General features: G+C 46.7%; 1 protein-coding gene across 1 annotated transcript; it reads left to right on the top strand.

Annotated features, from left to right (window-relative positions):
* Window positions 1–2482: 2482 nt before the first annotated feature.
* On the top strand, window positions 2483–8467 carry LOC123412607 (putrescine hydroxycinnamoyltransferase 1-like). The gene is made up of 2 exons (XM_045105560.1): window positions 2483–3068; window positions 7415–8467. The coding sequence occupies exons 1-2, from the start codon at window positions 2622–2624 to the stop codon at window positions 8282–8284; spliced, it is 1317 nt and encodes a 438-aa protein (XP_044961495.1). The 5' UTR covers window positions 2483–2621; the 3' UTR covers window positions 8285–8467.
* The last annotated feature ends 5655 nt before the right edge of the window (window positions 8468–14122 follow it).

Here is a 14122-nt window from a genome sequence, read left to right as displayed (position 1 = left end):
GTCACTCCCCGTACACTGCCGGTAATGCCCGAAACTTTTCGGTGATCAAATGAAACCATCCTATATATCAATCTTCGTTTTCAAACCATTCCGGAAACCCTCGTGACGTCCGTGATCTCATCCGGGACTCGGAACAACCTTCGTAACCACACATATAACTCAACTATATTAAAACATCATCGAACCTTAAGTGTGCAGACCCTGCCGGTTCGAGAACTATGTAGACATGACCCGAGACACTCCTCGGTCAATATCCAATATTGGATCCTACATGTTCTACGAAGATCTTATCGGTTGAACCTCTGTGCCAAGGATTCATATAATCACGTATGTCATTCCCTTTGTCCTTCGTATGTTACTTGCCCGAGATTCGATCGTCAGTATCCATATACCTATTCCAATCTTGTTACCACCAAGTATCTTTACTCATTCCGTAATACAAGATCCCGTTACTCACACTTGAGTCACATTGCTTGCTAGGCTGTGTGTGTGATGTTGTATTACCGAGTGGGCCCCGAGATACCTCTCCGTCATACGGAGTGACAAATCTCAGTCTTGATCCATACTAACTCAACGTACACCTTTGGAGATACCTGTAGAGCACCTTTATAGTCACCCAGTTACGTTGCGACGTTTGATACACACAAGATATTCCTCCGGTGTCAGTGAGTTATATGATCTCATGGTCATATGAATGAATACTTGACACACAGAAAACAATAGCAATAAAATGACACGATTACATGCTACGTTCATAGTTTGGGTCTAGTCCATCACATGATTCTCCTAATGATGTGATCCAGTTATGAAGCGACAACACTTGCATACGGTCGCAAAACCTTAACCATCCTTGATCAACTGGCTAGCCAACTAGAGGCTTGCTAGGGACATTGTTTTGTCTATGTATCCACACATGTATCTATGTTTTCATTCAATACAATTATAGCATGGATAATAAACGATTATCTTGAAACAGGAAATATAATAATAACTATTTTTCATTGCCTCTAGGGCATATTTCCAACACAATACGCCAAGGCATATGTGCAGCCCTCCCTCTCTCCCTAGATGTGTTTCTCCTCCAAAACGCATCTGCGGCAGCGCTGGCGAAGCCCTGCTCAGATTGCTCCACCATCACCGTCACCACGCCGTTGTGCTGTCGGAGAACTCATCTACCTCTCCACCCTCGCTTGCTGGATCAAGGAGGTGGAGACCGTCATCGAGCTGTACGTGTGCTTAACGTGGAGCTGGCGTCCGTTCGGCACTAGATCGGGACGGGTGATGGGTTCGCGAGACGGATCGTGATGGGATCGCGGGACGGATTGCGATTTGAAACGCAAAGACGTTCGACTACATGAACCGCTTTATATACGCTTCCGCTTAGCGATCTACAAGGGAATGTAGATGCACCCCTCCTCTCGTAGATGTTGATTTCCATAGATTGATCTTAGTGAGCGTAGGAAAATTTTTGTTTACCATGTGACGCTCCCCAACAGTAGTGCATCGGCAAGGGGGGCACGATGGAGGAGGAGGGTGGAGCGACAGAGGAGGAAGAGAAGGGTAGCGTCGGGTCGTCGTCGGGCACGTCCTCCGTCTGCGTGCCGACGATCTCCTTCTTCTGATTCGGCATCAACACGTCCCAGAGAGGTTTTGCGGAGGAGGAACCCATGGTGGAATTGGTGCGGAGAGGATTGTAGGCTGATGAGTGTGCCTATGGCCGGCGCGGCAGAAGGACAGACATGTGCCGCAGGAGGAGACGTCTCAGTAACCGCATGCCATCAATGTGGACAACAAACGGACGAACAGGCGGTTGTCATGTTGTTTGAACGCACAACATCACCTACACCGGGAAGCAGCACGGGCAACGCTCTCTCGGTTGGCGCGTCTCTTCGATGCCAACGTCAGTAAACGGTCGGGTTTGCTCTGAACGAGCATGAATGCATGCACTAACGCTACGGAGCGGTGCTGGCCATTTGTGCAGGATGGAGGAGGGGTTTTGATGGACGAGGATGATTAGAATCGGTCAAACTAGCGATCTAGTCTCTCACAAATCTTTTTCACGTTTATCTTTGGTTTACGAGAAAAATTATGTCCCGACTGCTCTAGCGCGTTGAATGACTTGTAGGGTCCTGATCGGTGTACGAGGGTCGGCGTTGGAAATAGATAAGCCGTCGATCTCGGGCTGGCGTGGGAGCGCCACGCATCACATGCATGCACACAGAGACTTGAATGGCATGCTACTACGTCAATGGTCCGGAACATGCGTGTAGCTGTTTGATTGGTGGAGCCAGTTGCACGTAGACATCTATCCCGGCACGTGTTGCCTCCTCAACTATGAGACATCGATGACGTGCACGTGCTCACTGCCACTACATGAAGCTCAGAAGGTGTGGTGTGGATTCGCGACAACAAGAAAAAGGCGCCCCGTAGTTGCGTAGGTCCCATTAACGTCCCATGATGTGCATGCATGTTACCGACCGGCCGTGTGGCTCGTCTACTCCTATATAGCATGGCCGCCTCGCTGCTCCACTCTCCTCCACAAGCAAAACCACAGCCAAAAGACGATCGAGGTTACACAACCAAGGCGCTGCACACAGTTTGTCCGAGAGGGACAGAGTGAGATGATGAAGGTGGAGGTGGTGGAGTCGGCGCTGGTGGCGCCGAGCGAGGAGACGCCGCGGCGGGAGCTGTGGCTCTCCAACCTCGACCTGGCCGTGCCCAAGACGCACACGCCGCTCGTCTACTACTACCCGGCCCCGGCCCCGGCCACGGCGGCGCCGGACGCGGACCCTGCCGGCTTCTTCTCGCCGGAGCGGCTCAGGGCGGCGCTGGCCAGGGCGCTGGTGCTCTTCTACCCGCTGGCCGGCCGGCTCGGACGAGAGGGCGAGGGCGGGCGGCTGCAGATCGACTGCAGCGGCGAGGGCGCGCTCTTTGTCGTGGCCAGGGCGCCGGACGTCGCCGGGGACGAGCTCTTCGGGAGCGGCTACGAGCCCTCGCCGGAGATCAGGCGCATGTTCGTGCCCTTCGCGCCCTCCGGCGACCCGCCCTGCCTCATGGCCATGTTCCAGGTTCAACCTTGTTGTCTCTCACGCCAAACTAGTTCATCATCTGTCTTTGCTTCTGCCGTCCCGGTCTCGTCCTACTCCTGTTTTTTTTATATATACTCATTTAGCTCGGTACAAATTTCATAGCTAGTTACAAAAACAAGAACAAATGGCGTCGACATAATTAACTATGCCGAAAACTTCACGGGTTACATATTAGCACCATCGTCAGACAGCTTAATCTTGTTCTCATTGTGCCTTGGGAAGTGTCGTATCATTGGAAGTAGCTAAAGAGATTGACGAGGGGCGGAGAAAACCAGAGAGAACATTGATTCCTTCATACTACTAGTAGTATATATCCTTGCCGATCAGTAGCGGCCCACAGAATTAGGGACATACGGATAAAATATGAATGGCAAGAACAACATTGAGATCGACGCACCATCCACAAAACATATATACGGATAAAATATGAATGGCAAGAACAACATTGAGATGGACGTACCATCCACAAAATTATTGTGTCCCGCTCAGGCTATGCCTCTTATTCTTTGTATAAATATATCCCTCCGCGATAACGCACATCGTTTCTCATGGATGGATGAATAGCTTAAAGAGAGCTATCAAAGTTTGACATGCATGTACATAGCCATTCGAAAAGAATCGAGACTAGCATGCACCATGTGTGGCATGCGTGGCAAGCTAGCTAGCTAGCTAATCTTGCTGACTCATCCCCAGGATAACAAACATCTCAAGTTGCCTGGATGTGATCGTGAAGAAAACATAGGTTGTAGTATCATATTCGTCGGGCGCCTACGTATGACTCATCCCCAGGATAACAAACATCTCAAGTTGCCTGGATGTGATCGTGACGGCGCCGTTGATATCCGTGGCTGTGGGCCGGACAAGGTTTCCTTGCTCAAACTTCTTCTGACCGGCCTACTTGATGCTTCCACCACTGGACAATTAATTACTGGCGTCGCTTTCAAGTCATCATAAATACTCCCTCCGTTCCTAAATATAATTCTTTTAAGCGATTTCACTAAGGGACTACATACGAAGCAAAATGAATGAATCTATACTCTAAAGTATGTCTATATACATCCGTATGTAGTCTTCTAGTGGAATATCTAAAAAGACTTATATTATGGAATGGAGGGAGTAATTCCATTCTTAAATATAAGTCTCTTTAAAGTTTCACTATACACAGATGTGTATATAAATATATTTTAGAGTATATAGGTTTTACTCATTTTGCTTTGTATGTTGACCCCTAGTAAAATCTTTTAAAAGACTTATATGTAGGAAGGAAGGGATTAGTTTATAGACTATATCACCGCGTCGCATCAAAGATGATGTAATTGCAAAGAGTTCATATCCGGACTACGCGTGGCCGAAGATTCTAACATAGGGCAGCCGTCAGCACTAGAATATGTGAAGATAACCTTCAGCTATACATCATAATCAAAACCCAGATATGTTGGACACGCTACAAGATGGATAAGAAAAGAGGTAATCCTAGGAAGAACTAGGGACATCATGATCGATGATTCTCAACACTTATCTACTACATAGAGGCGAGTCTCAAACATTGGCTGGCTAGCCCGCCACCTCTATATGGTGCTATCCACTAGCCAGCACTTCAGCTAAACGGGTTTATTAGTCTCTATTATATTAGGAGCAAAATCTTGTCCAGATTTGTTTTGGATAAAATTTAAGTTATATGTAGCAAAAATTGTATCTTGTTAAAAAATTCTTTCGAATATGAATCCAACTACATAGAGGTGAGGCTCAAACCTCCACGATGACACATATCGTTTCCCATAAATGAATAGATAAAAAAAGCTATCAAAGTTTGGTATGTACTTCCTCCGTCCAACAATACAAGACGTTGTTGCAAGCTAAAACAGCTTGCAAAAACATTTTATATTATTAGACGGAGGAAGCACATAGGCACGTGGCTATTCTAAAAGAATCGAGACTAGCACCATGCGTGTTAAGCTAGGTAGCTAATCTCAAACACAAGACAAAACAAGTACCTTATTTTATTGACTAATAGTGTGAAGAACACATAGTAGCAGTATTGGTGGACGTATGACTCTTCCCCAGGATAACAAACATCTTGGTCCGCAATCAAGTTGTGTGGATGTGATCGTGACATCGCCATTGATATTTGTGGTTGTGGGCCGGGCATGGTTTCCTCACTCTAACTTCTTTCTGAGTACATCATATTGTTGTCACATTTCTAAGCAACTTGAAGGCCTGCCTGATGCTTCCATTACTAAAAAAGTAATGACATCGCTTTCAAGTTACGATCAATGATTCCCGCCCGCAATAAAATTGATTCTCAACACTTATCTGCTTGTTTTAGACTCCACTGCCGCATCACAACAAGACGATATAACCACAAAGAGTTCATATATCCAGCCTACGTAGCCAAAGACTCTAACATAGGGCCGCTGGCCCACTAAAATATAGGAAGAAAACATTGGGCATTCCTCATAATCAAACCCCAGGCATGTTTGCCACGCTACGAGACGAATAAGAAAGGATAGTTAATCCTAAGAGGAACTAGGATAAGGACATGTTTACATTTTATTTTTTGCATTAGAACAAATGTCAGGATTGACAATCAATTTTAACAAAAGTGAACTATTCCTTTGGTAAATCTGTGGAAAAAGCCGATATGTATCAGGAAGTTGCAACTGAGTACAGGCTACATGTATGTACTTTAAGAGAAATCACATCATCCTTGCATATCCAAATAATCCAACACAGGACACTGCCCTATCAGAATATGGGGAGAACCCCCTTCACTGTACCACATAATAAAAGCCCAAATGTCCTTTACACGCTACAATCATTAAAAAGAAAAACGAGTTGATCCTATGAAGAACTAGCAACCAAATTTAATACATCCTTCGTTCCATAATGTAGTGGATGTAGATTTTTTGAAAAGTCAAACTTCACAAACTTTGAACAAATTTGTCAAAAAAACATTTACATGTAGAAAGCCAAACATATATTAGACTTGCGTAAGATAAAGTTTCATATTATATATATTTGATATTGTCAAAATAAATGGTTTTCTCTATAAACTCGGTCAAACTTTGCAAAGTTTGATTTTTTTTAACGTTTATATGCACTACACTATGTAATGGAGGGAGTACATAGAAGTGAAGCTCAAACCTTGGTCGGCTAGCACACAACCTCGGTAGCCTAGTAGCTAGTAAGGCCATGTAGAAAGCCAAACATATATTAGCCAGGTTTTCACATTCGCTGGAAAGAGGCCGATACACTTGGTTAGCCAAACCTCATAATTATCACTCCATGTGAAATTTGATCAATAAAGCTTGGTTTAACCCCTAGAAAAAGATGCACAACAACCCATTGATCAAAGTTAGATGCTTGGACTTAGTTTGCCAGCATTGTTTCTTAAACCAAGTAATCTAAAACTTTGATATTCAAGTCTATACGCAATGAATAATTCCGTTTCTAAAAATCATTTTCTTTCTCAAATCATTTAGAATAAAGAGACCTCCTCTTCAATTATTGGCAAAAAAAATGGTATCACACGCACTACAATTTATGAAACTCCTGTATCTGTTGATTTTAAACACATCAAAGTATTTAAACTAGGTTAAAAAATATTATCCTCAACATATAACTCAAAAACACTGAGCTATCAAAATAGGGAGTGCCTATAACTCATCTACATGGGATATAATTTGGTCTCATTTATATAAAAAACAAAAACAAATACAACCACATCAGCATACACGCATTTTAAGGTATCACATCCAATGGTTATAAAAGGGAAATGGTACATAACTAAAACTCAGCTACATGAGTACTAGCAAAACCGATCAAAATAGCCTTTACCTGCAAGCAAGCTGTCTTTGTAAAAGGAGCAATTTATATATGCCATGGTGTCGGCGTTATTGATAGCATGTTGAATCTAAAATGTACAAAAAACATCTATAGCCTAAACTTGCAAATCCGGTCCCTAAAACACCTGCGGACATGACTGGTTAGTGACCAGGCGTGTTTGTTTTAAATCTCTACATTTTCGTCGCGCGGCCGCATCTTTCATATTTTTCCTCATATATCCAGTCACTTGCATGTAACCGATGGAGAGAAAAAAAAAGGAAAAATGAATAAAGAAAGAAAAATGTGGTTCGGGATGGGGTCGCGTTCTACTCGACGGGGCCGATCTGAACGCGTTCACGAGCCCTCATATTTGAGATGGATATGAGGGTCTAATTAGATCATTTTTTTATGATCGGTGAGTGGTTGCCCGGTTGTTTGAGGCAGGTTTAAAGGATCGGCATGTAGATGCTCTAACGTATGGATTGTTTGTGCAATGGCAGGTGACGTTCCTCAAGTGCGGCGGCGTGGTGCTGGGCACGGGCATCCACCACGTGACCATGGACGGCATGGGCGCGTTCCACTTCATCCAGACATGGACGGGGCTCGCGCGGGGCCTGGCCCTCTCCGAGGCGTGCCCGTCGCCGCCGTTCCACGACCGCACGCTCCTCCGCGCGCGGTCACCGCCGCGCCCCGAATTCGACCACCCGGTGTACTCGCCGGAGTACCTCAACGGCGCCCCGCGGCCCTTCGTCACCCGCGTCTACTCCGTGTCCCCGAAGCTCCTCGCCGACCTCAAGTCCCGGTGCGCGCCCGGCGCGTCCACCTACGGCGCCGTGACGGCGCACCTCTGGCGCTGCATGTGCGTGGCGCGCGGGCTCGCGGCGGGCTCCGACACGCGCCTCCGCGTGCCGGCCAACATCCGGCACCGGCTGCGGCCGCCGCTCCCGCGGCAGTTCTTCGGCAACGCCATCGTGCGCGACCTGGTGACCGTCAAGGTGGGCGACGTGCTGGCGCAGCCGCTGGGGTACGTGGCCGACACGATCCGGAAGGCGGTGGAGCACGTCGACGACGCCTACACCCGGTCGGTGATGGACTACCTGGAGGTGGAGTCGGAGAAGGGCAGCCAGGCGGCGCGCGGGCAGCTCATGCCGGAGTCGGACCTGTGGGTGGTGAGCTGGCTGGGGATGCCCATGTACGACGCCGACTTCGGATGGGGCGCGCCGCGGTTCGTGGCGCCGGCGCAGATGTTCGGCAGCGGCACGGCGTACGTGACGCAGCGCGGCGCCGACAGGGACGACGGCATCGCCGTGCTGTTCGCGCTGGAGCCCCAGTACCTGCACTGCTTCCAGGACGTCTTCTACGGGGAGTGACCACATCGCCTTCCCTCCTTCCTCGTGTGTCCGTCGGTGTGTATGACTCTGTCGATTTTATAGCGTTTGCTCTTCACTACCACTCTTGCTGATACTTGGCACGAGATGTTCAGTTTGTTGTAGTATAGTATACCAAGAACTGGTTTCAAAATTTGGCATTACAGTGCATCTGCCGTTCGTCGACGTTGGAAGCGCTGACACGACATTGTATTTCCGTTCGCTTGTACTCCCTCCGTCCGGAATTATATGTCGCGTAAATAGGTAAAAGTTAATGTATCTGAAACTAAAATACATCTTTAAAAATCCATTTTCATGACAAGTATTAACGGAGAGAGTACACGTGACGCCAGTGTGATGTGGGGAACACTTGCTGTGACCGAACAGGTTGGCTCACACAGTTATGTGTCTCTATAACCACTGAGTCTCACCTCTCAATTTACAACATAAATGAATAAGAGCAACTTTAATACACCGACCCCAAACGGACGGCGATTTTGTTGGCCTTTTGTCCGTTTGGGTCGGCCAGGAGGACACGAACGTCCGTTTCCGTAAATGGGTAGGTTCGTACGCCCAACGCTGATCGGACTCATTTTTTACCGGCGTGAAAAAAAACACATAATACATAATTAAACATTAAAAGCTGGCCACAAAGGTTGGCGATAGTCCACACGCCCGCATTACATTAAATAAAAAAACCTAAAACTACGTCCAAGCAGCCCTAGGCGTCGTCGTCGTCATCGTCGGGGCCGGTGAGGTCGACCAGCGTAGGTGCAGGGCCGGCACAGGAGAACACCGAGTTCCAGAGCGCAGCTGCGTGCGCCTCCGTCGTCCGCGCCACTGGGGCGGGCTGTGCTGGTGGCGGTGGCAGCATAGCAGCACGGGCACGCTCCTCCTCCTTCGCCTCCCGTCGCTCCTCCTCCTCCTCCTTCTCCACCTCCACGAGTCGCAGGCCTTCAGCGCGCTCCGCCCGTAAGTGCTCCGACCTCCAACACTCGAGGTAGGCTTGCTCATGTTACGGTGTCGCGCCCAGCCAGATGGGCGGCGCCGTCACGAACTGTTGGACGACGCCGGTCCACTGGTAGGCCTCCTGCTGCTCCGCGGGCTCGGGCTCCGACGGAGGTGGCACGACGCAGTCGCTGGCGGCGGACAGCGGATTAAAAAAGGCCGGCCTCAGTCGTCGAGGCGTGGGCCCGAGGATGGCTGCCGTCATAAATTATGTTGACCGCGGTGGTTGGGGGCGGACACCAAGGGGCGCACACGCGTTCGCGCCGACGTATTTCAGTCCCAAATTTGCGTCGAAAATGGATCAGCGCTGACGTGAAGCGGACGCGTTTTGACAATGGGTCGGCGCGTTGGGCCATCATTTTTGTCCGTGCTGACCCAAACGGACGGCGGCGGACAAAATGGGTCGCCCCATTGAAGTTCCTCTAATTGCACAAAAAATAGTAGCCTCAGAGCATCTATAAGACTAATCACAACAAAAAGTAATATAGAGTAGTAACATACATATATTACTAGTCTAAGTTACTACCTCCATATCGAATGAGTAGTAACATTGAGCCTTTCATTTATTAGCCTATAAACTCATCTTGCCTTGGTATCCGCTATGTTACTCCTAGTACGAACATGCTAAGTTACTCAATTTTTCTCTCTTTTTATTAATTAATTGTCACATCATATTTATTACTTAGGTGGCATCTATGTTACTACCTATGTTACTACCATTGTGAATAGTCTAAGCTGACCCCTCACACTTCCCCACACGTCGATCGAACGTTCACGTTGTCCACCACTACTCATATCTAGCCCATATGGGGTCGGGTATAGAGACTCCCTCACGTGTCCGCTAGGTCGGACCAATGGACGGGATCCACGTGAAAACATATCGGTGTGTCGGATTCCTCCTCCAATACACATTCATGTCACCGCCCAACACGTCGCATAAGGGATCAAATTCGGCTATTTAAGCCGAACGACGAGGGTAAATCCTTCCAGTCTACATCGCCACCGCTTCAGTTCCCCCTCCTCTCTTTCATATGCATCGCCATCGCTTCAGTTCCCTGCCCACTTCCTTCTCCACTCCGACCTTGTTGTCTGCTATGTCTGACAAAAGATAACTTGCTACAAAAAATGCTCATGCTCGGGCAGCTAGAGAAGATCACCGCCAAGATGCGCTCCCACGACGCACACCGCACCGCTCCAATTCCGGCAGAGCAGCGGGAGGAGCCAGAGAACGAGGAGGAGGAGGACATGAAGAGCATGGGGGCGAGGCATAGGAAGTGATGAAGATGGAGGTTGAGCGCAACAACTTTGGCATGGAAGAGGCGGAGTTCCGACATGCCCAAACCGTGGAGGCGGCGACGTAATAATAGCAAGTGTTTGACGCGTTTCCAACGTATCTATAATTTTTTATTGTTAAATACTATTATATTATTACTTTTATTTGTTTTATATTATTTTTTGGACTAATCTATTAATTTAATGCCCAGTGTCAATTCCTATTTTGCATCTTTTCAGTTTCGCACAAAAACCTTATCTAAGAAGGTCCAAACACGATGAAATTTTGCGGGCATTTTATATGGAAAATAAGATACCCACAAACTTTATGGAAGACTTGGGAGAAGACCAAAATATGGGCTAGGAGCCCACAAGCTCAGGGGCGCACCCTATCCCCTCGTCATACCATGCATGCTTCCTGGGGCCCCTGCTGCTCCGTTAATGCCCCAATATTTTGTAATCCTTAGAAGCGAACCTGAAAGAGTTTATCACCGTCACAAACCTCTGTTCCGAAGCGATCCCATGCGGAGCCCTATTTGGGTGCTCCACTAGAGGGAAAAGGCAACACACAAGGCCTCTTCATCAACCTTGCTGCCTTCATGATGATGTGTGAGTGATTTCATTAGCACCTACGGATCCATACTAGTAGCTAGATGACTTTCCATCTCTCTTTGATCCTCAATACAATGCTCTTCTATGAAATCACTCAAATTTAGCTCTTGTGGTGTGTTTGTTGGGATCCCATGAAATGTGTATTTATGATTAGATTGTTCACTAATTTTTTTTTGAATATCTTGAAGTTCCTTTGCTGTGTAAATTTAGAGATATGTATGATTTCCGATCTATGAGTCTCCTCTGGCCAAGACAAATGCTTATTTCTTCGGAGGGTGTGGTGCATAGTAGTGCGTTTAATCTTGCGACGATCTTGTCTAGTGAAAAAGGACGAAGACACATATTGTATTGTTGCATCTATAGATAAAATGATGGGACTAATCTTATTGTTAGGTTTCTTTATATATATTATGTCATCTTATATAATGCGTTACTCTATTTCTTGCAAACTTAGTACTTTGAGATGCATGTTGGATCACGATCTTCGGGTGGAGTAATATACTAAACGTCAGCAAGTTTGACGGTCTACTGACCACAGACGTACTTTCGATGTGAGATTATGCCATGAATGATCATAGTTATGAATTTTTGCTCTTCTATTAATTGCTCAATAGTAATTTGTTACCATCTCATTACCTTCGAGAGAGATGTCACTAATAAACCTAGGGGCCCGAGTCTATTCTCCATTAATACAAAAGCTCCTATAATTTGCTCTGTTGCTTTCTTGTTGTTTTCCCTATCACTATATATTTACTTTTAATCTTGTAACTAGCAAGAACAAGGGAATTGACAACCTCTTTGCCATTGTTCGCTGCAAGCAATTCCATCTATTTGTGTGCAAGTAATTATGACATTGTTAGCTTAGTGCCCCCCGATAAACCTTGATTTTTTTAACTCAGGGAGATACTTTTTGGTGTTGTGCTACATCACCTTTTCTCTTTGAGGAATCTAACAACTCATATGGGAGTAGCAGAGTCCATCCTCGACTAAATCCAATCCAAAAGGGAGTTCATGGTATCCACTTTGCCGATGTGAGCCGGGAGCACCTCTTCATGGATCTTGACACCAACAATGAGGAAGAGGGGCAGAGTTACGGCCCGCCGTAATGATGATGAGGCTAGTCTGTCTGGCATGAGGGTCATCTACATCTCCAACGAAGAGTAGAAGTAGGGTTTGCTTTTATTCGAATGTATTTTATTTCATCTATATAGGTTGAACTATATAGGATGAGTTTCACGTTGCATGGATTAGTACGGAAATATGGGTTGCAAATAGAAGTTGTGAGCCGGATAATGTGGGATGACCAACTTCTATCCACGAACACAACCGAATGCATCCGCAAACATATATGGGATGAAATTTGCACATTATAGATTGTAGATATTGTGAGAGGGGTCGAACCAGCGACTTCGTGTCCCCACCACCCGCGCTAACCACTACACACTCATGAAGTTTCTTGTCTAGTGAGGATAGACAAGCCTTTTCTAGTTTAACCCGATACACTCATCTCTATTAATAAAGGGGCAGTTGGTAGCCGGATCTCACCGGTTAATTATCGTCACCGGTTAATTTTCGTCCACCTCTACCTGGTTATTTTTCGTCTCTCTTCCCACCAACAATTGTTTTTTTTCGTCTCTCCTTCCATCAACGGATGGTTTTTTTCCGTCTCTCCTTTCCCACCGGTTCATTTTCGTCTCCCGATTTTTGACCTCCCACCGGTTTATGTTTCCATCTCCTCCCGCAAAACAAAACTCTTTGCACAAAACAAGCGCCAGTCCTCACCCGCACAGGGTTAGGGTTCCTGGGCCGCCGCCACCGCGCTCCTCGACCTCCTACTGCCTTGCCCCTCTCTTCCCTCCAAGATTGCCGTCAGCAAAGAGGCATACGACGCTTCCACGACCCTTCTCGATCACCTCCGGGAACCGTCACGCTCGACGATCTCCTGCAGGCGGTCCTGCACCGGCTCCCGCCCGCGGACGTCGCGTGGGCGGCCTGCTTCTGCCGCCTCTAGCGCGCCGTCGCCTCCGACCGCGCCGTGCTGGAGGCTGCCAACCGTCAACCGCCGTCGTCGTCTACCGCCACCGTCATCAACCGGTGCCGCCGTCACCGACGGCGTACTTGATCGCCGTCGTAGCAACAGCCGTACTTGAACTAGGTATATCTCAGATTTTCTCTAACTAATCTATGTATTTGTACAGCCCTATGTACGTCCTTTGTCCGAATACATCTGAGCCAGATCTACATATGGTGTCGGATCTACAAAATTTCATACACAAATATATGCCTCAAATCTGCCTTACACTACATATAGACGTTTTACGAGCGCGGGTGCATCTGGAAATTTCTTCGTCTCTTCAAACTATACTCTGCATAGAACAAATGACGACTTCCTTTATGAATAGCAGATCTGTTTTCAAAATAGTTTTCATCGAAAAAACAACTACAAGGAGAAAGCTTCCTAAATCTGTAGCTTTTTAGCAGGCAACACTGATCTGGTTGAGTTTACCGCTCTTAAGCATGCATTGATTGTAGGTATGGGGAATTCAAAAAGCAAGGCTATTGAAGGTGACAACGTTTCAGATGTAGCTACAGGTATATGCTACGCTATGAAGTTATAAGCTCTTCAAAATTTTTTGTACCTACAGGTGTATTCATTTGAATCAACTATCCACATTTTATATCGCCTAATGAATGGGTCTTTGTGGTCTCATCCGAACTAATTTTGTAGTTATTTAATCGTTGCCTACAAGTTAAATATGTACCTTTTACCACTGTTCGGAACCTCGTGGATCTTATTCAGTTTACAGATCATAGTCATGCAAAAAGATTTACCCTTATGGATCTGATTGAGCTGCCCATTCATTGTAGGTATGGTGAATTCAAAAAGCAAGGCTACTGAAGATGACAAAGTTTCATATGTAGCTACAGGTATATGCTACGCTATGAAGT

This window comes from Hordeum vulgare, chromosome 7H, assembly GCF_904849725.1.
Source record: "Hordeum vulgare subsp. vulgare chromosome 7H, MorexV3_pseudomolecules_assembly, whole genome shotgun sequence".
NCBI lineage: Eukaryota > Viridiplantae > Streptophyta > Magnoliopsida > Poales > Poaceae > Hordeum > Hordeum vulgare.
This window is presented reverse-complemented; position numbering and strand designations above follow the sequence as displayed.